Genomic DNA, 27,829 nt, shown 5'->3' with positions numbered 1-27,829 from the left:
CACTCGGGGTCTCTCAGATATCCCCTCACGCCTCACATTTTCACCGCATATATAGTTTGCTTTTTTGTTTTTTTTCGTGTCAATCGCGAACACAAGCCCCAAGGAAAAAGAAAATGCTTCTGGGCCTCCTGGCAAGCACATTCTTGGCTATGCTTCAGGAGCAGAAGAGGCATTTGCCAAAGAAGAGGCAGTGTCAGCAGCAGTAGGTCTGCTCTGCAAGACGACTTAATTCTGATTGGTGCCTGGTGAAAGATCCTGGCAACAATGGTGCTAAAAATCTATCGAACCGATCAGCGCGGAAAGGGCATTTTTCGCAGACCTTGCCGTCACTGAATTGTAAAAGTGAACCTTGATATAATGAAGTCGGTAAAATTGGCAATTTGCTTCCGTTATATCGAAATTTAGTTGTACTGAAATTCGACCTTTTATGCAAATAAGTACAGTTGCCGATTTATTTTTCTTACGCGGACAGGGGCTATGAAATTTTCCGAGTTATCGGGCAATAAAAAAAAAAGAAGCAAGCTTGAATGAGATAACTCATTTTGATAAATTTGGGAGTCGCTATGCTATGTATCCCAACGATATCTTCACATTGGTGGTACGAATTAAGCAAAGCCAGTCACGCTTTTGCATGCACTCCGCCCCTGCGGCTGATAGCGTCACCCGCGGTGGGACGATGCCATCAAGAAAAGTGCCGGCAGTGGGGAGCGAATGCTTCATCTGCCTCTCATTCCAACAGGTCACCAAAGTCGACACCATGCAACCTCCAATACTAAATGCCTGGGAAGACAGCTTACAAGGTGCCATACCCTCTCGGCACACCCACTCTTTGCACATGCGGCACTTTACCTCTAAAACATGGTGCGCAGCAGCATATGCGCTCAGCCGCACTTACAGCCAGGTGCAGTCACGTCCGAGACACGCGCTAGAAATTGAGATGCGAGCCAACTTCACCCCTCACCCCTCCATTTTTCATATTTAGTGGCCAAGTGACAAGTGAGTACATTCTTACAATGTCAAGGCATTCTGCTAAACGAATAAAAGAACTTCATACCTTATACTGGAGGCGATGCCGGCGACCTTTCATGTGCATTTCCTTGGCATTGGGGTCATTGAAACGGCACTCGCACAACTTGCACTGGAAGCTGATCACCTTGCCTTCGTCATTGCGCATCTCCTCAATGTAGTCCTGACCAACAGGCTGCACATGGCAAAAGAATAAACCACCACTGCTCAAGCAAACTGGAATGCCACACGCTGCTTCGCAAAGGCACATAACCTTACAGCTTAGACATTTCACTACACCTTCCATATCAAGAGCAAGAACACAAAGTGGTAAAAATTTCAGTAGGAAGATTGCAGACAGCAGAACGCACATGTCAAATGACCAGAGTGCAACACACAAATGCCCAAAGCGAACACGGAGCTGAAAACCACAATCTGTGTTGAGCTGTGCTCAATTTTATGCCATCAATTACCAACATGCCCAAGCTTCAACCGTTAAAATGCACTGAAATAAGGTACAAATACTTAGGTGCTCATAGAATGCATATTCTGCTTGTTACTCCCAATCAAAATAAAACCAAACCATGTGTCAAGCCCTTGCTCGAATTTTTGCCAGTCCATGCATCAAGAATATCAAGTACAGGCTAGTCACCTATGTAGTCTTAGACAACAAATGAGCGAATTGACCAAATAAACCTTGTGCAAACTACTACAATGAGCATAATTATTTTTTAGCAGTGAGGGACCACAGCATCCTAGATCGCAGGCATCATGCACCTGGAGATGAACAATTTCCTCTGTTCTGAAAATCCCTCACCTTAAAGCAAGGGGTTGACTTATTCAGTCAATACCTGGTATATCAAACTCAAATTTACTGAATAATCTTTTGCAACATCCCCTTGAAAATCTCATGCAAGTATAGCATTGTATTACGCATGTATTGAACTGCCATTCACCACCACATTCAATATATCGTAACACCCCACATATAATACGAACCTGCATATAGTTCTGAGGTGAAATTTTTGGGATGCGAAGTGGAAAAAAAAAAGTTTTATCCGTGCTTAATACGAGTTAGGAAAACTCGAAAACACATTTAAATTGCACTGCGCACTTCAATTGCTGTCTTCCTCAGCTGCGCTCTCTTTGGATAGTTCCTTGTCGGACCTAGAGGTACTCATCCTCTTTGCCATCGAGTGCGTTCGAGATGCCACACTTCTTGAATGCGCAACGCACAAGATCCTCTAGTATGCTGGCCCATGCGTCCACAATCCACTTGCATAGCGTGGCTGGCAAAGCACGCTTCAGCTGCTTGATCGGCGTCACTGCAGGCTCACCTGAGCACATCCAATCTGCACAACACCGTTCGACCACGTCCTTGAACGGCTTGTTCACGCAAACATCTAAAGGCTGCAGCTGAGATGTCATCCTACCCAGGATAACGACGAGTTCAGTGCCAGATTCGCACAGCAGCCTCTTCATTGAGTTGGCCAAATGGCAACGAAATGCATCCAGCACGAGGATGGACGGGAGCGACAATAGTGCGTCGGGCTGCCTGCACCAGACGGACTTAATACAGTCGAGCACAAGATTCTCGTTCATCCAGCCTTTCTCATGACCACACTTTTTGGCAGCTCCTCACCTTTAGGCACTGTCTTGTGCTTGAAGATGACATAGGGCGGGAGCTTGTGTCCATCTGCGGTGCACAACAACACGACGGTAACTTGCATTTTCTCGTTGACAGTAGACTGGACATAAGCTTGTTTAGAGCCCTTTTCGTGCACGGTGAAGGGCGACGGCCATATCCAGATAAACCGGCATTTGTTCAGCATTCCCGATTTGCCCTAGATGGAAGTTCTTGGACTTGCACAGCGAAATAATGTGGCACTGGAAAGCCACAAGCAGCTCTTCGAACGATTCTAGCAGCTTTTGCGACATCAAAGTTCGGCGGCACAAGGAACATCGAACACAGCACAAGTAGCGATAAATCCAGTGCATGCTCGCTTTGAAGGCGGAGCTCGATAGCCCTTTTTCTCTTGCAAGCTACTTAGCTTTTGCCTGCATAAGCTTCACGCACACAGCTAGATGCATGGCTCGCTGTTGGCGTACAAACTCCGTCAAGTCGAGTTCGATTTCCGGGAATGTCCCACTCTTTGGGCCGCGAAAGCTTCTTCACGTTATGCTGCACGCGAAAAGCGCTTCTTTCTGTCGACGCTATTCGCGAATGCTTCCCTCGTTGACGCCAAACTGCCTTCCGGCTGCACTGTTGCCAATGTCCTGTGCGGCTAAAATAACCTTTCTCTTGAAATCAGCCGAGTAGTGTTTTTGTGGTCCGGGCATCTTGGTCCTTCAATGTAGAATAAAAGAGATGCACTTCGCAAAGCATGGTTTGCATGTGTGCTGCCAAGGTGCACACTCAAAAATAAAGAAACGATGCTGTAGCCACGCAGCAATAATAAAACCAAAACTTCCAGCCCAAATTTCTGCTGAATTTTTGTTCGGATCCGCATTTAGTACGAGGCAAAAATTTGGGACACTACTAATATTAAAAAACCTCGTATTATACACGAGTTTTTACGGTACTGAATGATGTGCAACGCTCCACCTCTGCAAGTGCACTTACCCTAATCGGAACACCATCATCTCTCAAGTCGTCGAAAATATTTAATGACAACAAATTCAAAACATACTTTTGGCAGATGTCAAATAAGACACTGAACCTGAAGGGCATTACATGCTATGGAGAAAATATGAGCAGGGTGCACTTAAGTTTTGCTTGTTGCCGTTCATTATCGACAAGAGCAGATCACCACTCTGCTTCTAGAACATCAAAGCCTTGCGATCTGATACGCATTCTACAAGGAAGTCTGGATGACACTCGAACTTTTCAGCCAGTGGCTCCTGGCATGGGATGCCAAACTGGAGATGCCCATTTTTAGACAAAGGCTTTCCATGAATGGCATTTTAGGGTTCAGCGGATGGCCAAACAAATCTGACCCTAACCCCCCTTTGATTACAGCTTGAATTTAAGGGGAGACCCTGCATCTAGAAACTTTTTTTAGATTGACAAAAATTGCTTATGTATTGCCATGTGCTAATTTAAGATATACATTGTTTTCTTGCATAGTAAGCATCTTTCCAGAAATGTAACAAATTCATAACTTGCATGGAGGTGCACTATCTACCAAACTATGTATACAGGGTTTGTCCGTATAGTAGGGTGTGTGCAAATATTAAATTTATTTATTACGAATCTAATATGAATACTTAGCGCCAAACATCAAATGATATGCACATGCACAGAAAGTGTTTATTTTAACATGATGTTGGAACATTGCAATTACATTGTCATTGGTAAAGAAATTAGACTAGTAAGCTGTTATACTAAAAGATTGTGTCTATCTTTCTGACAAACAAATTATTGATAGGATAAGTAGAACCAGACATATCACCACTCCAAAATGGCGACACTGCCAGAAATGCTGTTCTGAGAAAATTATGAACAACATTCCAAAACTTGTTTATGATGATTACAGCAGAGGCTAAATCAATCAAGGACAATACAGGGATCCAATCCAGCAAGAATAAATGATCTACACTAATCTGTAGCAATAGGACGCATCAAGATATTTGGGCCAATTTCCAGCTCCAAAGAGCAGGGTCTCCCTACTAAGACAACCGCACTTCGCAGAAAGCCCATTGTGACAAACGTGAAAGACTCATCACTATGCGAGCCGCAAGTCTACAGTCAGAGGTGAACACATTTATGTTCGCAGGGTTCCACATGAGTGGGAATACACTTAAATGTTCTGCAAGCTGAAAGCTACTGAAAGCAACAGCAAAACTTCGTTAAACTGTACCCGCTTAAACAGCAGTTCCATTTTATATCCGCACAAACTGTACCGGCTTGTTGCGTATATATCGGTTACCACGTAGTGTTTGCGCTTTTTGTAGCACAATCACGGCGGTGGGTCAGCTAAGCAGAAGAATGAGCTTCAGAGATCAGAACGGCCTCCAAAAGCAAACGCAGAGGGCACTTGGAAGGGTGAAGCCACATTAACATCAACATCATTTCGGCACCGAGCGAGAGCATTGTGGCTGGCTAGTGGTGGCCTGTGTTGTGGCATCGTCCAAGCTAGGACTCTTGTCACGCCGAAGCTCTGACAAAAACCGGGTGCTCAGGATAACAGAAAAATTGAACATCACTCCTGCTATCGAACGTGGCACGAACTCGGCACAGGCACGCGAGAGGGATCTACCGTTGACTACGGTGTGTGGCATTTGGAATGCGAAGGAGAAGATGCACGGCAGAACTGCTGTGCCCGTGAAAAGGTGTCGGCTACGAAGCTCAACTTTTCGAGGTTCGACTTTTCGCCATCGTTGCCTCTGTTATTGCCGTGTCGCCTAACGACAGTTATGAGGACGACATGGAAAGCGACAGCACGGGAGATTCACACCTAACAGTGGCAGAAGCTGCGCATTATGTCAGCATCGTGCAGGTGTTAGCTGACAAGAGGGGGCTGGCGGAAAAACTACCTTTTGAGGCCAGTTGGAGGCCACTGTCGTCACTGCTAGGCCACCATGGCAACCAACGAAGATAACAGATTTTTGTAGCGCGAAATGAATAAAGAGTCTGCGCTCGTTACAACAGACTTTTGGATATAATGGACAATATTTCAGCCTTAGTTTTTTCTACCAATTTTATTAATGCGACGAAGTTCGTTTTTAATGGATCGCACTAAAACGGACTATCAACTACGGCAGACAAAATTTGCGGCAAATTTTTTTCAAGATCGGCCGTATAAAACATACTTTTGCCATGTCGACACAGGCTGACAACTGATTTGTGAGGGTCAGCCGACGATTGTGGCTCAATATCGCGTGCGAGAGAAAGAGGAAGGTAGGGTGGAAACGCGCGAGGCACGCGGGGTAGGTGGGGGCTGGGGTACTCCGATGGCTGCTGCTTACGATGCGGCCCCCGTATCTTGAAAGCAATCTGCGATGTGGACAAAGTGCACCCAGTGCCGGTAGCATTATATGTGCTGTGTTTTCGACGTTTAGTTCGCATTGAAGTGAGAGACAGCACGCAGGTCTATTCGCTCGCTGCTGCCACCCTTATCTTGCTTACCGTATTTACCCGAATTTATTGCGCACCTTCTAATTCCGATAATATGGGTCCAAAAATTGCACGCGCTTTAGAATAGAGTACGACCATAAATCCACATCACCACATCACCATCCGAAAAATGGCTGCCTCGTACACGCTTCTAGCCTAGCTGCGGTAGCTTCCTCCATGTGCACACCTCCATGTTGTATGTGTAACCAGGTGCTGGTGTAACCTAGTCTACCGCCAGTTTTCCCGTTTTCTGCATTTATTCAATCAGCATGGAAGCACCGACTGCGAAGACATGCCGAGTCCACCATGATGCCACATTTAAAAGGAAAGTTATGTGTGCAGAGACGGACCGAAATTGGGCCTCCACCACGGGCGTTCGGAGTTCCCGAAACTTGTGTGCGGGACTGGCACAAACAGAATTAGAATATTTTCGCCAGCAAAGCAACTAGGAAGGGTTTCAATGGACCCAAGCATGGCCGCTTCGCTGAAATAGAGGAGCTGCTCGTGGAATACGTGCAAGAGCAGCAAGTGGCACAGCGGCCTGTGACGACCAATCTGCTCAAAGCATGGGTGATGCAGTTAGCCCCTACAGAAAGGGCTAATGCGGAGTGACTTCAAAGCGAGCAGGTGCTGGACGTCAAATTTGATGCAAAGGCTTTTCTCTTCGAAGGTGGACAGGGATACGTCAAAAATTTCCAGAATATGAAGAGAAATTTAACAGTTTTCAGCGGTACGTCTTGAAGTTGCGCCATAGAAACGGCTACCACTTCGAACAGATTGGAAATGCCGATCAGACGCCACTCTACTTTGACAAGCCTGCCACCACAACCATTGAAAAGAAGGGGGCGAATCAAGTGTGTGTTTTGTCTTCTGGCCATGAAAAAAACTAGTCACCGCAATGCTTTGTTGCACTGCTGATGGGCACAAGCTTCCCCCGTATCTCATCTTTAGACGTAAGACGCTCCGAAAGGAATCGCGTTTCCAAGTGGCGCGATTGTGCGCACAAATGAAAAAGGTTGGATGACCACGGACTTCTTGTGCTTGTGCTCAATGCGTTCAGGTGACACCTTGACCAGCGCATCAAGGACAAGCTGGCTGCACGCAACACAGACCTTGTGATACCCAGCGGCATGACATCGCAGCTCCAGCCGCTCAATGTTCGAACAAGCCAGTAAAAGGTAGAATTCGGGCACTCTACTGAATGGCTTGTCAGTGGCTGCCATGAATTCACACCAGTCAATAAAATAAAGCGTGCCTCGCTGCAGGACTGCTGGATGTATGAAAGAGATGCATGGTGCAAGATCCCTCTGACATGGTGAACAAGGCCTTTAAAAAGTGCGGGATTTTGAATGCCATGGGTGGCACCGAGGATGAAGTGCTTTTGTCTGTTGATAGTGATAAGGACTAGTCTGATAGTGATGACAAGTGATATCTATCGCCCCCGCGACTTGTACTGGCGCAGTGAAAATCTTGGCGGCAAGGTTGGCCACTTCTATTTGTGTTTTTATTCATCGCAATTTTAGTGTATTGGGAGTAAAGCTTTTTTCCAAATGAGAGAAAATAGTATTTCTATATAAAAGCACGAGGTGCGCGGTATTGTCTTTTTGTGGTCATGGAAAACAGGTGCGTGTTACAATAGCGGGCGCGTTAGAATAGAGTAAATACGGTAATTTGCTATTACAATCGATGCTTTGCCTTTCGGCCAAAACTGCGACATTTTTGTTCGTTTTTTTTACTTTGGAAGTTCGTCACTCACTCTTTGCAATAAAGTTGTTAGACACTGCAACAAAAGTTTCAGAAGTGAGGCCTTTCGGGCATTACGGACTTCGGATACAACAAACTTTTTTGTCGATTATCAGGGTCCGTTGTAGTGAGAGTCGATTGTACTGCATCTTGTTTACCCTTTCATCGCACTCTGTCCGAGTTCCATTTTTGACAGGTAAGTGGGCAATCTCACGCTATTTTGGGGAAGCAGTACTACTGTTTAGTATGTACTTTTTCCGAGCTCCGGCCAACTACGGTTTAATGAGGTTTCACTGTACTTCCAAATTTAACAGCGTCCAGGTAGTGCTGGCAGCCAGAGAGGAGGGCTGAGCATAAGGGGATCGCTGAGCATGAGGAGATCGCAAAGCAACCCAACCAACAGCTTTCTGTTTAACTCATTGCTAACGTATGACGATTGGCCATTTGAACAGCATATAGCAACAAAAATGTGGCCGGACGCATTCATGCGCAATTTCATATGAATAATATATATGAATAAATACGAAGGATACAGGCCGGGTACACACAAGGTTACACCGAAGAAGTAAAACACACATTGGCAACATGATACAAACAAAATAATGTCACCGTAAACATGTTAAGAAAGAAGTCAATGCTGGCGTGGAGACTAACTTTTAGCTTGTTCCAGTCCACGATTGTGCACGGGCAGAATGGATACTTGAAAGAGCTGCTACGCGGGGAGAAAGGAGTTATAGTAAAATTGTGTCCTTGACGAGTAGCGTATCCGGACTGTAAAGCACCGAATGCACCACTGTATTGGCATCAAACAGGCAATGCCACTATAGTGCTGCTTTCGAACTAAAGTTCTGCTAGCCGTGAAGGCATCGTCAAATGTTCAAGCTGGGTGGGACTTCAGCACCGATGAGAAAAACGCCTGGCATTGGAGGGGGCAACGAGAGACTTTTTTTTCGTGTGCTGCAACGAGGAGATGACAGCAAGAAGGAAGATAAGTGTGCGATAACAGTGAGAAGCTGTTCACAGAGATCGTGCTGTGTTTCGCCACGTGCGAGCCATGCCGCATTGCCTGCTCGTGCAGGGAACCGTAACCTCTCTGCATACCTGCATGTGGAAGCTCCTTTCTTCCCTCTTATGGGAAGAAAGGTCGATGATTGATTCATGCAAACGGACAATGGTTGCCCATTGTCCGTTTTATCAGACAGTATTTTGAGTTTAGTAGTTAGCAAATAGTGCTTGCAGCACTGGTGGATCAAGGCCACTATTTTGTAGCGATGCCTTGTTCAACACTAGTGCTATTTGGCGTTTCTTGTTTTCGTGAGATGCCATGTTTTGACACTGCCTGGAGCGGAGTGTCGCCTGACTACTCACGAACATGTAAAGTGCCAAAAAGCATTGCCACCAGGAAAAGTCATTGTCACAAAATTGCAGCCCTAAACTCTGATAATGATGAGCTGTACTTGACACAGATGCGGAGATTATCAGTGTCGCCAAAGATGGAGAAAAGAGCCGCTGGCCAAACATACTACTTGGATGAGACGTGCATTTGCAAATGTCGACTGTTTCTACAAGGACTTGTGCGTTGTATGTATTATTGCGGGTTATATGCGCTGAAGTTGTCTCTTTCTGGGCAGTTGTAATTGGAGCTGTAGGATTATATGTGGAAAGATACCCTACTATAAATCACTGTCCCCCAAGAGGAGACTAGAGTGAAGAAATAGTTTTTTCTTCATAAAATAATTTTTGCTTGCTATATCATCTTTAAACCCTCTAATTTCGCGAGCAAGAAATGAAAAATATGCATGAAAAACAAGTGAAAACACAACTAAATGAGTCGCAGTCTCAAGAAATTGCAGATTTGAGATGATTCTTGCCTATTTTTAATCAGCCGTCCTCCAAACCAGTGTAGTTGGCCGCCGCTGCTGCCATTTACACCAAGTAGCCTGAAGCCTCTTGTTTTGGCGAGAACATCTACTGGTACTTTTTGCTGCATGTTTCGAGAACTCTCCCTGCTTTTCAAAGACGCTATGTGCGACGTGAACACAGTACTGCCGTTGGCTACCCCCATCTCGGCAAGGCTTCATTGCGAACACGTCGTGCATCATCTCCGAGGGAGCTACTTTTTCGTTTCGTTATCTAGTTTTTTTTTTACAACAAATCCTGAAGTGAGACTTTCACATTCGAAAGGATCGTTTGAAGCAAAACAAACAGAAGCAAAGAACTGCAATGAACTGGACCGAAGGAGCAAGCATGCCATGCCGACCTTCGAGCCACGTTGAGAAGCAGGTCCGATTTAATTAGCAATACTATCAATATCGTGAGCTCGCTGAAAGATCTGGTAATGTGTACGTGCAAGTGTGGTCGTCATCGAAGAGCCAGCAGTCAAGGAGACCATGATTTTTGGTAAACATTCCTTTAGCAACTCGATTTGCAACTTGGCAAATTTGGAAAATGCAGATTTCAAGGGAATATATTTTTCCTGCACTGTGACAACCTAAGCAACTTAGTACAAGCTCTGCCTACAAAACCAAATTGCACTTGCCCTCTGTGCTCTAAAACGTGCATTCCTGGGAGTTCACCTCTGCCCGGCTTCACGAAAACGACCCAATGTAATTGGCTGCAATACATTGGTGGTGCCACAAGTTGCGTTTGGCACAGCAACCTCATAACCTGTCAACTTGAGAACTTCAAAATCTCAAGTACATGACACAGTGGGGGGATGAAGAAGCAGCAGCATATACAAGAGCTTTCCCTGAGCCCAGGCATTTTGTAGGATGCATACAAAAATTTGGTAAGGATGGTTTACCTTTAGACACAGCGTACAAAAGCACCAGCAGGTTTGCGACAGCACAGACTGACAAGCAACACAACTTAAAGTCATAGAGACATTGTCAGCGACTTTCCTGTTGCCAATTTTGTCTGCTTCAGGAAGTTGTCTGTCTGAACCAATATGAAGTCTTCCAATCCAAGTTTGAGACCAACAAGTGTACATTTTTTGCAAGACATCAAGCTCATTTAGTAAAATCTAAAACGAGCCTAATTGTTATGCTGTACAGAAAACTCGGGATAGTTGACAGGTATGAATCTTTAGATTGTCACCGATGTTAGATTCTTTTGACTACATGAGCAGCCTCCCCCACTTCCCAACTAGGGACTACACTGTGGAGCCCACCTCTGCGCCTTTCTCGTCCTTGAGAGCATCTAGAGAACTGTCCTCAGCTGCAGCAGCCCTTTCAGATTCCACAGCTGCCTTTGCAGCACTGTCCGCAGCACCCTGTGACGAAGCAGTGGTGGTGGTGGTGGCTGTTGTAGATGGCTTTGTTGTGGTGGTGGTGCCTGTCGCGGCTATCACAACAGGCTCTGTTGAAGGAATCGGCTTGCCCAACTTTGTGTGCAGCTTTACCACCTGCAAACAGCCACAAAATGGCACTAGATCATGACAATGCTTTGGTGTTCATTCAGCATGCACTTTCACAATACACGCAACCATAATATTGCAGACAGGATTGCCGAAACAGGGCATACGCCACTCATACACTAGTCAACTACCAGCTAATCCCATTGATCATGGCGGAGCGTCACTGACCATTGATGATGCAAGAAAAGGAATGGCGTTGGCATTGAATTGCAACATTAGCCTAGTACAAGAATGCTTTGCACTTTTCGAAGTATAGTGCCACACTATACATGACACATGCGTGAGGGACTATAAAGCCGCTATTGCAACTGTGAAATGATATTTTCTATCACCATGGATTAGTTGCTGGTCAGCCCACCATCAATGAATATTTTGGAGACTAGCAGTTAAAATAATACTTCCTTTAAAGGGAAGCTGAAACGGTTTTCAATTTCTATGAATTGCTGGGATTGGAAAGAACAGACCTAATAATTTACGGTTCCGAAATTTTTTTTTCGTTTTGTTAATATAACGGGCGGAAATCGCTTTCTAAATCACCCGCGCGGACACGCCCCCATCGCTTCCCGGAGCGCCGGGTGAGGACGTTGGCAGAGGAGAGAACCGGCGAGAGGGACGTCATGGGCGGAGACCGATCCAACCGAGCTGCGGACCGGCGTGCTGACATGTGCTGGGCATGCCTCTTTCCGTCCTGCGCTTTACTGAACGACGCTACGAGAGATCTGCCGCCGCCGCCGCTCACGTTTGTTTTGCGATTTTCGTAAACTGTTCTTTCCTTCTGTGCTGCGTGAGTGCCTACATCCAAGGGCGCCCAACATGCCCTCGTTCTGTGCAGCATTCGGCTGCGCGAACACAGGCGGGCGAGACGATGTGGTGTTTCACAAATTCCCGAAGGAAAAGAAGCTTGCAGCGCAGTGGGTACGTGCGGTGAGGTAAGTTAGCGTTACTATACTCCGTTTCATACATCAGGTGCAACGCTGTGGAGGCTTGAGATACTTCTTGCAGTGGCTGCGTTCGCACTTAGAAAAAGTTCGGTGTTTCTTGACCCGATTTTTCAGAAAGCTTTCCATATATAAGCTCAGTTCCGAATGAAAAAAAAAAAGAATTTACCCATAGAAACCATCCGTGTACTTATACGGCTGCTAACACGTTCTATAAAAAAAATTTTTTTTTCGGTATTTTTTAATTGCAGCCCATCGCGGCAGCTTCACGTGCATGCTCGCGCGAGCAAACGCCGCTGGCACGCTGCGAAGCATAGACGGAAACGCGCGCAGTAATAAATTTTGGTGACCGGACTTCGAGGGTAGCTTCCACAGCGATGCACCTGAGGTATCAAATGGAGTGTAGGCTTGCCTAGTGACATTCGACAAACGGTTCAGTTATCGTGTTTACTACACGGCGGAGCTAAAACTGCCTAATATCTTTATGTCAACACTAGCATGGAGCACGCATACCGATTCTTGATCGAGCCACACTCGCAAAGTCGTCGAACCATAGTATGAATATTGCACATATAATACCTCTGGTCATCTCTGGATGTGTATGATAAGCAACTTCCATGACTGTACCTCACAGCACTGCATGTGCGCGCTTTGAAACGCGGCACTTATGTTCGCGATCGTGTATCAACGCTGAAAAGACCACGGGACTTAAGACAAGCAGCGGCAAGGTGCTTGACATCGCGGAATTGCACCAGTGTAAATCTAATGAGAAGTTAGTGCTTCGGCATTCTTCCAGCAGCATGTTCCCAGTGACACTTTAGCGCATTCTTTCTCCCGTCATTGCAACGTGCAGCTACATGAAAAAAAAAAAAAAACAAAAAAAAAACATAGGTACCAGCTAAGATTTCCAGCGCGCGAGAAGGTGCACACATCGCTCTCGCTGTTGGCACACTCAATATCGTCGTTGACTCTGTTGCCGCCATCGTTTTCCGTATCGGCTGTGGGTTCAAACATGTACAGGGACAATACAAGCTGTCGGAGACAGCGAGAACGTTCCACCTTGCAACTCAGCTATGAAGCCAGAACAGCAGAACCGCGTGCTACCAGAGAGAAAGGAATGGTGCTACGCTCTGAAACGGAGACATGCGGCGGCGCCGACCGGCGACTACCGCCAACGACGTCACAGCGGCCCCGACCAATCACGGGCAACAGCGGCGTTCGCGCGAGGCCCTGAGGCGCTGGTGCGCGTTTTCTTGGAAAAACAGCCGCTTGCGTTTGTTTCCGCCCTTTTTGAAGCAGATATTCGTGTTCAGGGGACTCAAAACTGTAGAATGCCGCAGAGAACTCATTTTTTTCGAAAAGTGTTTCAGCTTCCCTTTAAAGTAATTAATTTTTTCATCCTTTTGAGACGGGGGAGGCTAGGAAAGAAAGCTGTACAAACAACTTGACCTGCCCCCCCCCCCCCCCCCAACATGAAATACAATGCGACATGTTTTCGGCAGCATACAGTGCCCAAGTATGGAGCAGCATAAACAGAAACAAACAAATAATAAAAAATCAACAATCTTTGCAATAACAGAAAGCGCGCAACAGTCACGGTTGCACGCATTTTTCCATGCAGTCTTTGCAAAAGTAAATTAAGAAATAGAAAAACAGTTACGTACACAACAAATAAGGTTACGACAGGTAGGCACAGGAAAGTACATGAATTCCAACCAGCAGCAATCATTTGAACCGGAGATTTGCTATAAAGAGGGTGCTGCCCTCGTAGTAAAGTACATCTGAAGAACTCTGGAGAGCAAGGACATGCAAGTTTGCACTGCAATGCAATGCCTGGAACTGCATTAAAGCTTTGTGCGAGTCCTGCCGATAGTTTGCAAGCATTCATTTGCCCAAGGCAACAGAAACTGCTTTCCACACACATTTACAATCTTTAATGAATAAAGCATGAACATGCAATAAACATTGTTTTGTTGTTCAATTTCACATTTGGATAACTCTGCCATTTTCCCTCTTTTACGATGAAATTTGTGCTAATTCCTTTCTGCTAGAAACAGTGACAAAAAATGTGCGAGTCAAGGTAAATGTCACATTCATGGTACAGTCGAACGTCAATATAATGAAAATTAACTTATTTCTCGCAGATACTAGCATGCAACAACGGTTGGATACAGTCGAGCCCATTTACATTGAATTATCCAGTATATCGAAGGATTTCTGACCATGGTATGTATAGCAAAAATTACATTGAACAAAAATAACAGCAACTTCTGATTATCGAACGCCAAGAGACGCAAAGCAGCCCAGAAGTTGGCTTTCCCTCATGGTGCCGAGGAAACCTCCCGACATCGCCAAAGTAGTTCAGCCCGGTGGCACTGCCCTATCCAGCCGCTTTCCATACCGTGACCGCACCGCATCAGGCGAGTTGGCAACACCCCCTGGAAAAATGATCCTGGCCTGCCCGCAGCGCTTGCTCAGTCAATCAGAGGCTCTCGTGCCTTCGTTGAGCAAGATGGCGAGAGTAAGTTGCCTCACTGCTTTTCTCATTCGTTGCGTTTGCCCCTTGTGGGCCTTTCTTTCTTAGAACATAAAACATACAGTCAAATATTTTCTCAGCCCACCAAAGCAATGATGCCTTTGAGCCAGACTGGGCAGTGCTCTGGCCCAAATCGCACAGTCTTCCCGCAGTGTTGCCCGGATGGCTAGCGTGAAGTGCACTGAATTTGCATTTCGCTGTGAAGCTTGAAATCGTAAATTGTACCAAACGTGGTAAGAAGTTTGTTCCTGCAGCATACAAGATTCTTAGGTGCTCTCAGCACCACCTTGAAGAACAAGGAGAAGATTAGCGCTAAAGCAGACGAACGATCCGGTGCCAGTGGCACCTGAAGTGTATGCACGGCCGCGACGTCAAGGGGGCCATGTACAAGTGGTTCAGCCGAAACTTCTTCAGATGTGCCAGTTTTCGTGTGCCCGGTGGTGAAAGTGCGATGAAGCCATTGCCGGTGTCACCGAAGTTTGGAGCATGCTGTCACAATTTCCGGAAGCCACTGACTGATCAACGGTTGATGAGTTTGAGTGTGGATGGCGTTGTCACGACCACAAACAAAGACGAAAACAAAGACTACATTGCCGACATCGTACCGTACACAGGTGAAAGCAAGCACAATCGGGAAAGCAACGACGATCCTCACATCCTCCGAAGTGATTGGTGCACTAACACTAGTCTGGCACTTCTGCACGAATGTGGAAGGTTATGCCTTCAGCTGCTCCTTAGACAATGTGGAGAAGTGCATGCTGTCGCAGGCAGCCAAGTTGCCCAAGCGGGAGATACAGGACTATTTCATGTGAAACTAAGCTAGTTACATCATTAAAGTGCTTTTATATATAGTATGCGCTTCTTATGACGTCAAATTTTTTAGCAAGCTTATATTGAGTTATGCCCTATATCGAACTGATAGGCTTTTTTTTTTCGAGTTCAATATAACCAGGTTCGACTGTATAACTAAGGCATATTTATGCCCAATGCAATTTCACTACAAGGTTCAGCTGTGCTTCCTGTTGCCAAGGAGCTCAAGCGGCGATTTTTCAGGCGGAATTTTCCAAGCTCTGCCACGATAACAGTGCAGTAGTCTTGCAACTGAACTATCAGTACAAAAAATGACAGAAGCAAGCTCCAAATAAATTCTTGCAACTACGGTAGAACCTCGTTTATGTATTTTCAGAAGGAAAAAGAAACACCGCAAGGAATAATGTACTTGCTGAGAAAGCAGAGGATCCGAAGTCACTGAAGAATTTGGCAGACAACTGCAGTTCACATCTGCGTAATGCAAAGCATTGCAGCACGAGACCACGCTTATTGAGCTGGTAGGGCCCGAGCAATCTGAAAACGCATTGTTGCTTTACTATTGCATAGCGTTTTAAATAGTGATGAAACCGAAACAAAATCGAGGCGGTGAGTGATGTCAGAATATGACGCAGCCAGAGCTAAATGCGATTCTCCCTTTGCGCACTTGCACCAGAGAACGGCAGTGCATTTGAGTTATGTCCGAAGCAGGGATTGGGCCTCAAGCAAAATTTTTATTGCTATTTTATTTTAATGCTGCCAGTTGCAAATATGCAGCCAATCTTTTTCCATATAATGAAGAAAATATTTTACACAATTTTTCTATTTCAAATCTTTGAGTTGACTGGTTAAGATGTTTTACAGTAAGCAAGCTAAAAGTTATGACTACAGTCGACTCCTGATAATTCGAAGCCGCTTAATTGGAATTTTCGCTTAATTAGAAGTGAAGTGCTGGTCCCGTCAGTTTTGCATGTAATCCTATAGAAGAAATCGCTCGATAATTCGAAGTCCTCATCCAGTAATATTGTTTAATTGGAAGTTAATTTTCAGCCGGGATCCTCGAGGTGACCGTCATTCTTTGGTAGAATGTGCAATTTTTCAATTGTTGCAACAGTTCCGTGCTCCGCGTTGGTGTCATCGCCACCGCAGCCGCCCGCAACACCATCCTTCTTGGAGCGGCGCGATTATTCATTGCTACGGCTGCCGTGGCCTCCGTGATCAACTCTGGCGGGAGGCGAAGCGGCTGCCGCGCGTGGCCGGAGCTGATCGCGGAGGCCACGTGGGTGCCATAGGTGCACGCAGCGCTGCATACTGGCAGTGGCTAGATTGTGCGAGATGAGTCTTGCAGCGTGCGCAGCGTATGTCGAGGCGTGTGTTAGTCGAGCGCCTTTGTACGGGAAGCTCGTAGGCTAGGTTGTTCCACGAGTGATTCGGAATTGACTGTACCTAGTCGCGCAGTTTATAGCCATGGCAAACCGTGGCTCTTATCGCACGCTCGACCTGGCAACGAAAGTCGAGGTTTTGAAGGAAGTTGAGAAGGGAGGTGCCGCCAAACAAGACATAGCGCGGAAGTACGGGATCAAGCCGAACACGCTCTCTAACTACATCAAGAACAAGCGCACAATAATGGATGCATTTGAGAACGACAAGTTCAAGACTTCTCGGAAGCGAATGCGCACCGGCGCTTACCCAGAGTTGGAGAAGGCTCTGCTGGTTTGGATTAGGGAGGCCAGGAGCAACAAACCTCCTCTCAGCGGAGACATCGTTGCGATGAAAGCCCGAACGCTTGCAGCAATGTTGGGGATCGATGACTTCGTTTCGTCAGATGGATGGCTGACGCGCTTTAAAGATCGCCATGACCTGGTTTTCAAGAGCGTGTGTGGTGAAAAGGCGTCCGTTAACCAGGAAACATGCGCCACGTGGAAGGATGGAAAGCTGCGTGAATATCTCGCCGAATACAGACCGGAAGACATCTTCAATGCAGATGAGACTGCACTCTTCTAGCGGCTTCTACCAGAGGAGACCCTGACATTCAAGGACGACGACTGTGCTGGGGGCAAACGCAGCAAGGAGAGAGTGTCGGTGCTGATCGCGGCAAACATGACTGGCACAGAACGATGTCGGTTACTTGTGATCGGGAAAGCCGCGAAGCCGAGATGTTTTAAGGGCGTGAAGACGCTGCCTGTGGACTATGAGGTGAACAAAAAAGCGTGGATGACGGCCGAAATCTTCAAGAGCTGGATAAGCAAATTGGACCGCAAGTTTGCTGCTTCGAACCGCAAGGTGTTGTTCCTTGTCGATCACTGCAGTGCTCACGTGAATGTGCCAGCCTTGAGTGCAATACGCCTCGCATTTTTGCCTGCAAACACAACGCCTGTTTTGCAGCCAATGGAACAAGGCATCATCAAGAATGTTAAAGTCCTGTACAGGCGGCACCTCCTCGAGCACGTGATTTTGTGTATTGATAGCTCCACAAAGTACGAGGTGAGCCTGCTTAGTGCCATCCACATGTTGGCGCGAGCATGGGATCGTGTGAAGCAAGAAACAATCGCAAACTGCTTCAGGGCTTGCGGTTTTGTGGCAGCTTCTTCGGAGGATGCCTCTGAAATTTCAGCGGAGGAAGCGTCAACAAGCGAGCTTGACTGCACTGATTTTGGTGATGCTCTCAGGGACGTCAATTTTGAAGATTACGTTGCCGTAGACAAGGCGGTCAAAACGTGCGGTGCGCTGACGGATAGCAAAATTGTAGAGATTATTCGGCCCCAGGAAGCGACCCAGGAAAGCGACGATGACGTTGAAGGCGAGCCGCAACCTAAGGCTGCCGATGTAGCTGCGGGCCTTGCTCTTGCGGAGTGCTTCTTTGCCGCTGAAGGTAACGCGGAAGAAGCGTTCCACCATATCTACAGCCTGCATAACTTTCTTTCAGCAACGCGATTCGGCAAGAAGCAAAGCAAGATGACCAACTATTTTTCTTAGAGAAAATACTCGATTTCGCCACAAATAAAGTGCTGTTTTTTGTGTTTTGTGCTTAATTGGAAGTTCGTTTAATTCGAAGTTTATTGCGGTCCCCGTGAACTTCGTATTGACGGGAGTTGACTGTATATTCCTAAATACTCAAGGAGTGCAATAAGCATTTTATGTTTCCTCTACTATGCTATCCAGTTACAAAAGCTTGAAGTTGTAACTTGACATGTGAATCCTTTTTAATTTTTCCAGATGTTTCAGAGTTCAGAAACATTGCATTATAGATTTACTGTGCTCCTTGGAAGCCTAGTTATCACATTAAAAGAAAATTATTAAAATCAGATGATTAGGAGAGTAACTACACCTCTGGAAAAATAATTGATTACCAAGAAGAGTTACAGTAACACCTCGTTGACTCGAACTCGCATACCTTGAAAAATCGCCTAAGTCTAAATTTCCCACAGCACGGAACCATTTCCCATATGTGCCATGTATTTATTGCCCTTTATTTCGTGGCATCTCTTGGCCAAACTGCAGATCTCAAAATCTTGACTGGCAGCGGAACAAACTCTCCGCCGCCGGACCGTTTAACAAGCTTCACGCGAGGCTGTTTTTGTTTGGCCTACATTAGGCGTTTTTCGTTTTTTCTGGCTTCGGACATTCGGGGGTCAGCTTAGAATCGGGGCAGGCCTAGATTGGAGTAAACACGGTCAATTTGACCATTTCAAAAATACTTCGCTACAAACTTTAATGCATTCAGCAGAAGTTATTGGTAAACAGTGTTCACAGTGCTTCTACTATCCTTCAACGATTTGCACTGTGAAGGCTACGACAGAGTGGTGTGTGGCCGTTCATACAGTACGCTCAGTGGACTTGTCACGGCACTTCGCAGTATCTACGCTACGTAACACACCGTCGCTGCATGTAACTCTGCCCTTATTCTGAAACGTTCGCTTTCTGCGAAACTATCACTTTGGCCACGCCTCCGCCAACGGCACCCGCTGATTTGCTGTTTTAGCGAAACTAGAAAATAAACAGTGCCATTTCGTAGTCTTGGCCTATGTCATGTTAAAAGGACACTAATGTCAAATATTAAGTCATGCTAAGAAGATAGATTAGTGCTCGAGAATCTCCGAGGTGTTAATATCGCGAACAGAGCTGGGAAATTGAGGTAAATGAGTATCTCGGGACATTGAAGTACTTGCCCGATGACGAAAGCACTCTTCAGTTTAATTCTGTCACTAGAACATCCTTGTATTATAAGACGAAATAAAATGCTACGTGCCTAGTTCTATTTCATTTTTTAAAAACGAACTCATTGAAATTTCCTTTCATTACGGTGTGGGAGGTCCAAAGGTTTCATTCTCGCTCAACTCTGCGCTGCCCATGCGTTCGCATTTCAGTAGTTTCATTATCGCGTAGTCCTGCGCTGGTTTTGCTAGCTCGCGAAACTAGCACAAACTGCAAGTAGAAGAGAATTACAGCTTCCATGTGATGTCGCGGTATGCCCGAAAGGTCTACGCCACTTGAGCAAAAAGCAGCTGCAGTGGCGAATCCACCACTTTGTCTTGGCTCGGTATCGCCATCTGTCGGGAGCAGTTCTACTCGCCGACGGCAGCAAAGGGTATGATGGCGTATGCAACGTCACCACTCCCCTGGTTGGGTGGCGGGAGATTTGTATTTCAAAAAAGGTATTCGGACGTTTCGGATGCAAATTTCTCGTAAACTAAGTCTTTTCTTAGCATGAAACAAGCGTTGAGAGGTTTATGGGATGGTATTTAAACAGTACACATTGATTGGTATTTGCTTTTAGTATCCCTTTAACGTCATGGTGTCGATGGGTGCTCTCGACATATACTGAATAAACGAACACGTCTTTTGGTGTTCAAGTGTTGCAGAGATAAGAAAGATGGAAGTTTAATCATTTTTGTGGCGCCTTACACGCATTGTTTCTCTTCAATTTATTCCATTTTCAATCTATTTTACCTAATGCTGCCGTAACCAACTGTAGTCCCCCAGCGCGCAGAACCCGTACTACGGCCACTACACTCGAAAACAACACAGTCGAGCCGCTCTGCACTCGCACGGTGCGCTCTCATGTAATGTGAAGCGTTCGAGAGAGCGTGTTGGTAGTGCACGCTGACATCACGGGTAAGCAGTCGCTTGATTTACTGAATGTGACTAAGCAGGCGGCGGTACTATCACTGAACGCAAAAATTTAGAATACAACCCCTGAAGCGTTTCCTTTGTGCACGACAGGGTTAGAGTGAGTCTTCGCACTCATGCTCTTGTCTGGCATATATTGGTGGTACGTGGTGTGTGGTACATGATGCAGACCAACTTTGTCTTGCGCAAGCTTGACCAACAGATAGTAGCCACATAACTTGCAAGCCCTCAAAGCATGCCTGAATAGGCTTATCAAAAATGATCAGTAACAGATTCAACAATTCAGCCAAAAAATGCTTAGTCATCCTATTGTTTGGCTTTACAAGCAAGACTCATAAATGCAACAATTTCAACATAAATACAATTTCAAGCAAATATCACACTGACAAGATAAATAGCCAAGCAAGGAACCCAAAATCACGCAGTGCAAGTGGTCACACTGCTTCCAAGGCAAAGGTTACAGAACCGAACCCGTGATCACAGCCACTGTAGAAGTTAACCATTAGGCTAGTGAAACATGTCCCACCTTTTGGTGCTTGGCCCCTCGAATGTGAGCAGCATAGGCATCCGAGCCTGTGCACGTCACATCACAGAGCTCGCAACGCAGGGCTGTGCCTCCCCGAGGCAGTGGCGGTGTTCCTGCCGTCCCATTGCTCTTGAGCGCTGCCTCCTTTTTCTTGTGCTTCTGACCTTCCAAGTGCTCCTTGTAGGTCTGGGGGCCCGCACAAGATATCTTGCACACCTCACAGTAGTGCAACTGCGGGGGCTTTGGCGGTGGCTTGGGCTTGTTGATTTTGTTCTGGAAGGGACCAGGCCGCTTGTAGGGCCCAGGCCCTCCAGAGCCCATGGCACCACCACCCCCACCACCAGCCCCGCCACCAGTGCTGACGTTGCCGCTGTTCCACGACATCTTGGCTCCACCCCCACCCCCACTGCTGTTCTGGTTTCCATGATACCCAGAGTTTTGCACGCCTCCATAGGAACTTGAGTAGCCAGAATAGAGATATGTGGCAGCAGATGCACCACTGCCCCCACTGCCTTGCTGTTGCTGCTGCTGCTGCTGTGATGCTTGGCCAGTGTTGCTCTTGGGACCCGAGGGAGGTGCCCTGTAGGCCGAGGCAAAGCTGCTCTTGGCTGTTGGTTGGGCCGCGTAGCTAGAGCTCACGCTCTCGGCTGCGCCAGTGGTGGCAGCCGCGTTGCCGTACGCCGTGCTCACTTGGCCCTGGCCGTAGTAGCCTCCCTGGCTGCTCTTCTCATATGTGGCCTGTAAGCAGGGAAGATACCACATGTGAGGAGCTACAGAGGAACTACAGCCCAAATACACATTAACGTGGTGGGTCCGTCTCTACTGTTCAGTACAGGAGATTTAAACTACAAGCTTTTGGCTGTTGTCACACACAGGAGTGCCACACCCATACTACAAGAGCTAAACTCTTGCTCTGCTGAGCTCAAATAACATCTGGGAACAGGAGGTGACCTGTACAGCTCAACCCGTACAAACAATTAACATCCCAATGGACTTCAGTTAAGGCTGCCAAACAGAAATATTTAATTGGTCGAACATGGGTAAACATGGGTTTATAGTACACTACATTGTAAAACTGCAGTGTCATCAATTCACCTTCCAAAAATACTCAGTTCCCTGGAAGCAGCAAATGAAGAACAAACTTTCATCTTGGTGTTCAAACAAACAAAATGGTGCAGTTAGCAAGCTTGCTGTCCAAAACATAGGCTTGAATTTCTGAAAGGTGGAGCCTGCCCTTCACACCGTCATTCAGTCTTTTCCCCCATACGTGCCATGATTTGCGTGCCAACCAGCAGAGCAGTTTGGCAAATTGCAAAATTGTTTAATGGACTTCAATATACGCTTAGTTTTAACCGACCTAATCAAAGTTCCCTAATTTAGGATCTGGTCATTGTACTAATGTTAGGTAAACATTTGCAATGTCAGACACCGACATTGTAGTGCATGGATTACATTAAGGCGGCTCATCATGAATATATATGATGTGCAGTATCAGTGAACTTTACCGGCTGCATTGTAAGACTTGCAACTTGTCGCCTTCTCCTTTAAGTTGCATTACACACATGCCACAATTACTACTGCCTGAACACTTTAAATATCTGCTTGATTGTAATAGTAACACTCGACATAGCACCATGCTCCCTCTTATACTAAATTAAACCACACGGTGTATGAAAAGCTCCACATTAAGCTAATGCCACAGGGTTAGACACTTCCAACATCACAGCAAGCTGCATTTAAGCACATTAATTGTTCCCTAAGAGAGGCCATGGCCTTATTATAAAACACTGACCAACTCCGTACTGTATGCATACATGCACCTATGGTGAAGTGCAGAAAACATTCACAAAGGCAGGACTAGCACCAGCAATAGACATCAACTTTTAACTCAAATCTGAAGCTTTTTAGGGTGTCACATACGTGCATGTGAAATCCAGAGGAGGTAACAGTCGCCATTATATCTCCTTGAGAAGAGTGCTACATGAAACTGCAACTTGTGGCTTCCCATTTATTGAAATCAATACACGAGTGCCAAGCACAGAGGCTCATAGCATTTTGCAACAAGTTTCAAACAACGTTACTAGAAGGCAATCTGGCACTAATGTCTTGAGTGCACTACCAGCAAGGAAGCTAACATTGGAATGATGAGAAGCATGATGAACTCTACCTTTTAGTTTTGCTTCAAACTGTATGGTTTCCTAAAACAGGCTTACTGAACTCCTGCCTTTCACTGTTTTCAGAACATTGTGGCGATTTGATGATCGCAGCACCAGACTTCCCTCTACCATACATATGCCTAGCACTTAAATTGGGTGCAGGGCAGTATAAGACAGCAAGGGCCCAGCAAAGGACACCAAATTGCATGGGAGTGTGCACTAACCTGCTGCCTTGGGGCATAGTGAAAGGCAGCGGCGGCTGCAGTTGCAGCCGCGGCCGCAGCTGCATTGTGGGTGTCGTAGGCACTGTACGTGGGAGCTGCACGAGCACCAAACTGCTGGGGAGTGGCTGCTGCAGCAGCGGCGTGCTGCATGGTGTAGCCTGTCTGGCTGGCGGTGGCTGGGTAGGTGCCGGCAGCACTGCAAGACGAATTGCATGTCATTAAAAAAAAAAACTTTCACAACCGCTAGTGCTGTAACAAGAACAACAACAACAACAACAAAAAGGGCCATACTGTGCAAGCTGTGCACAGAAGGCTGTGGTGCGAACGAGTTCTTATGCCAGTCAGAACAAGGCATACGGTTCCTAAGGGAGTAGATGTGCCGCCAATGCCTCAATGTTCCTGCCCTGCTGGTATGGTTAACAGTGTGCTGGCATGGTGGAAAAACAAAAGTTTCTTCCATTTTAACCGGGAATGTGGAAGGTAAATAAAAGAGCTTTACAATTAGGAGTCACAGCTTGACGATCAGTTTTGATCTCTGGATTATACTGGCCATCCAACCTGCACCTAAATTTAACTGCATGAGCGTTTTGAATTCAGCCTCGCAGTGTGCAATGCAACCAGAAAATGGACACTGGGTTGGTATTTTGTAGCGATGCTTCTTCCAATGCTAATGCCTTGCAGTGGTTTTTAGATTCGAAAGTAGTCACCATGTTCGATGCTCTGCCCTGGGCAGAGCATCGTTTGACCACTTGCGAATGTGAAAAGTACTGAAAGGCATTAGCATGGGGAAAAAGCATCACTTAATCACGGCCCTAGGACCTTGTGCTTATCAGCAAAACAGAACAGCAACTGCTGCTCAGCCCCAGTAGCAGGTGCTGCGTAAGTTAGGGCACCACACAGGTTCTTGCGAATTCTGATGACATTCATAATGTAGAGGAGCCCTATTCACATTGCTCAACAGTCCTGCTGGATAAACTGAAAATGAGCAATTACAGAAGGAAAGAAATTATTGAAAATATAAAAAAGTACACAAGACAAGCGCTCGACTTACATCTGAAAATTTAATGAAGACGGTAGTCCTAACATTGAACCAGCAGCACATGCGTCAGGTTCAGCAATCTGACCCAGCACAAAGCAAACGGGCATAGTAGCTAATGAAGTATTTCAGTGACTAGGACAATGTGCACCAATAATTAACCGTTCACCCACTAATCTCAACCAACTCGCCAAGCAAACGTTACTGAGCAACTAGAATTCATTATTAGTACATCAAATGGCAGCCACAGTCATAGTCCCAAGGATTAAAACAATTTTGGCACACCCGGCTTTACAGTTCCGAAATTTAATAGATGAACGCAATTTATTTCTCTCTGCTTGGGCAGTAGGGAAATATTCTGAGTGCAATGCACATCAAGCATTGTCTACAGTGTAGTTCAATGCAGTGGCTGCCATTAGAGCATAGTTTTTGGAAGCCATATGGCCAGTGTGAAACGAAACATGAAAAAGCTGAATTTTTGGTAAAGTCAGACCGTGCAGCCTGCAAGTGAGGGAGAATCTTCACAGTTGAACACGCACCAGTGCAAATTTAAACTATCTTGACTATGGGCTGCATGACCAGACCTCAGCCCTTTTCCCACATTGCCTACACTTTAAACTTTTGGAGCAAACAGTACAAAAAAGCTGGGAGGTATATACAAGGCAATCCTAATTATCATACTTATTGTTGCATATTTTCCACTTTTCTCTAAAGGCATTATAGCACATTTTGTCTTGCGAGCATCACAGCAACACTTTTGCATGCTTAACGTTTCTGCAGTCACTGCAAGACGACATACTGTTGTCAATAATTTAAGAGAGCCTGATAGTGCAACAAAGCAACCATTAAATATCTATATTACGGCATGCTGGCAGATTTTTTTTTTTTACCAATTGAATGTGTCACCTTAAGGAAAACATTGAAAATCAATGTCCCTCTGTGCAAGACCACACTAATCCAGAAAGTTTCACGCTTATACGGAAAATGCCAGGAACCACAGGAACAAACCTTTCATGGAAGTGCACAGCCACTACATACGCATACACGATTATCTAGGGCACTTCAAAGAAGCCCTACAGAGACGCAAGAATACCACAGTGGCTACAAAGCTCGGGATGAGCCCTCTGTGGCTGCATTGTCCATGAGGCTGCCAATGTTTGGGCAGCCACAGTGCCTCCAACAGAGAAGAAAATCCAAAAATTGCCTTGTCTGGTTTCAGTGTACTGCTCGAAGACCTCTAGACAGGATGGCAATGAAGGATATGCCCTTTGAAGTGGTTCGCTGCTACGCTCATGCAGCAGTGCCTGCTATATTCTTTGAGGTGCATATGCATACACTGCCTTATGTGCTATCAGTTGCCCCATGACTGCTTCGTACGGTAATCTTAACATCAGTAGTTTTCCCAATCTCCCCTGCATTTAAGCCTAAACCATGAGCTGCTAGGTGTGCTGAAGTTACAGCGACAGAGCTCAATATTACCACATTCCAGCACAACACAAGGAATTGACTTGCCAATGTGAAGAAATGCATGGACATTTGCCCGAAGGTTTGCCTGAAGCTTGCAATCATCAAAAATCAAAAGGCACCAGATGCTTTGCTCATGGAATAAACACATCTTGTTTTAGGTTCTGTAAACAGGCAAGCCCAATGAAATGACCAGCTTTAAAGAAATTATCTTGTGAGGAAACATTTATGCAACTTTCCTGCTCACTATAGCAGGCGTGAGCTAGGTCTATAAACACAAGAATGCTATCAGCGAGCACAAACATGCACCCAGCAGAACAAAATTTCTTAAGACCAAAGGCAGGCAGGAATATTCGCACATGGGTACATGCGCATATGGGCTACAATATCCAAATGTACTGTCACAATTATTTCGGAATGTTCTCTGGGGACTGGGGTGCACAACTTGGTGCATTACATTCTCCTGCACAACCATACTAGATGCAACGGTGCCTGATTAAGCATGAGCAGAAAATAAAAAGTGCTGCATGCCGGCAGAGAGAGAGAGGGGGGGGGGGGGGGCTGCGTGTAAATCGAACGAACCTCGCAATGTCCCACGTCGAGATCTGGTCTTCCGCTATTGCGGGCAGCGCGTTTAGTCCCGAAAACAACTACTGATGGAAAGCTAACACGCAGACAGATTTGCGACAACTATAGCGGCCCTCGCAGCTTATTTTCTTTACGTAACCGTCACCACACGTCTCGCAAGGCAGTCGGGTGCGGTCTTGAAACAGGCACTGAAGAATCTACAAGTGGCCACGGCGTCCCAGCGAAACAGCGTGGTCACATTACTTACTAAGGCCCCAAACAAAAAACTAATAAACATACCCAACAAAGGCAGCTCGGCATCTCATAACGCATCAATGCCACTCAACGTGTTTAATATGATGACAGTAAAGCTGCGTTGAGTACGGCAGCGTGACGAGCCCGTAAAGCAAACCAGTAAGCGTGAGCAGAAAAGCAGCACCTGCCATTGTTCAATAGAGTGCGAAGCCCGGCCATTTATTGCTTCTTTTCACCATGAACTCTGCACCTCAGAATGAATAAACCTAGCCACTAGGCGGTTTAGCCCCAAGTAGGCTTAGCTACGCGGCGCGTACTGCTCAGTTGACGTAGTACACATTACGTTTGCGGCTAGACGCTACTAGAATGGACCTTGCCAAAATATTTGGCCTCCGGTAGAGCTTCAATAAAGATAGCAAGCAATCGCTTCAACGTAAGACAGAACGTTCACAGTACAATGTGGAAAAGCGACGCCATCTTTGGAAGCGCACTCGAATGCTGCCGGCAACTAGGTTTTCCTTGGTAATTTTATAACTACAAGAAGCAACTACAGTCTCCGCAAATTTAGATGCTTGACAACGCGGAACATTTTGAAAGATTTTGCAGAAATCGAGGGCTGCTTACCCATACTGTGCATTTCCTGCGGCGAATCCGAAATAGTTGTTCGCTGCCATTGCGGACAACCGATGCGAAGAATCGACGGCAAGAAAGGATCTGCACTTTGACTTAACTCTGCATGTTATTTTCTGCCGCAGCGTGATGCTACCAAACAGTGATTCAGAATCTTACACAGACTTGTGCAACAAACAGCATCTCATTTAAATGCAAAATATTTATTTGTTATGTAAAACATTTTCTTAATTTAATAACTTTCACAAATGTTTAAGTGTTGCATCAACTCGATTCCGCAG

At 46.0% G+C, this 27,829-nt stretch overlaps 1 protein-coding gene across 1 annotated transcript in view; it reads right to left on the bottom strand.

The window, feature by feature from the left end:
• The window catches only part of Zn72D (Zinc-finger protein 72D), an 82,927-nt gene extending 55,260 nt beyond the window's left edge, over positions 1 to 27,667 (bottom strand). Inside the window, exons 1-5 of the mRNA XM_075680823.1 lie at positions 27,543 to 27,667; positions 23,597 to 23,792; positions 21,217 to 21,954; positions 11,034 to 11,267; positions 1,055 to 1,201 (exon numbers count right to left, since the gene is read on the bottom strand). Coding sequence (XP_075536938.1) covers positions 1,055 to 1,201; positions 11,034 to 11,267; positions 21,217 to 21,954; positions 23,597 to 23,792; positions 27,543 to 27,592 — 1,365 coding nt within the window. The 5' untranslated portion in view covers positions 27,593 to 27,667. The remainder of the gene's footprint in view (positions 1 to 1,054; positions 1,202 to 11,033; positions 11,268 to 21,216; positions 21,955 to 23,596; positions 23,793 to 27,542) is intronic.
• Between the last annotated feature and the right edge of the window lie 162 nt (positions 27,668 to 27,829).

This window comes from Dermacentor variabilis, chromosome 2, assembly GCF_050947875.1.
Source record: "Dermacentor variabilis isolate Ectoservices chromosome 2, ASM5094787v1, whole genome shotgun sequence".
Classification (NCBI taxonomy): domain Eukaryota; kingdom Metazoa; phylum Arthropoda; class Arachnida; order Ixodida; family Ixodidae; genus Dermacentor; species Dermacentor variabilis.
Note: the sequence above shows the minus strand (reverse complement) of the source record. Positions and strands in the feature narration are given on the sequence as shown.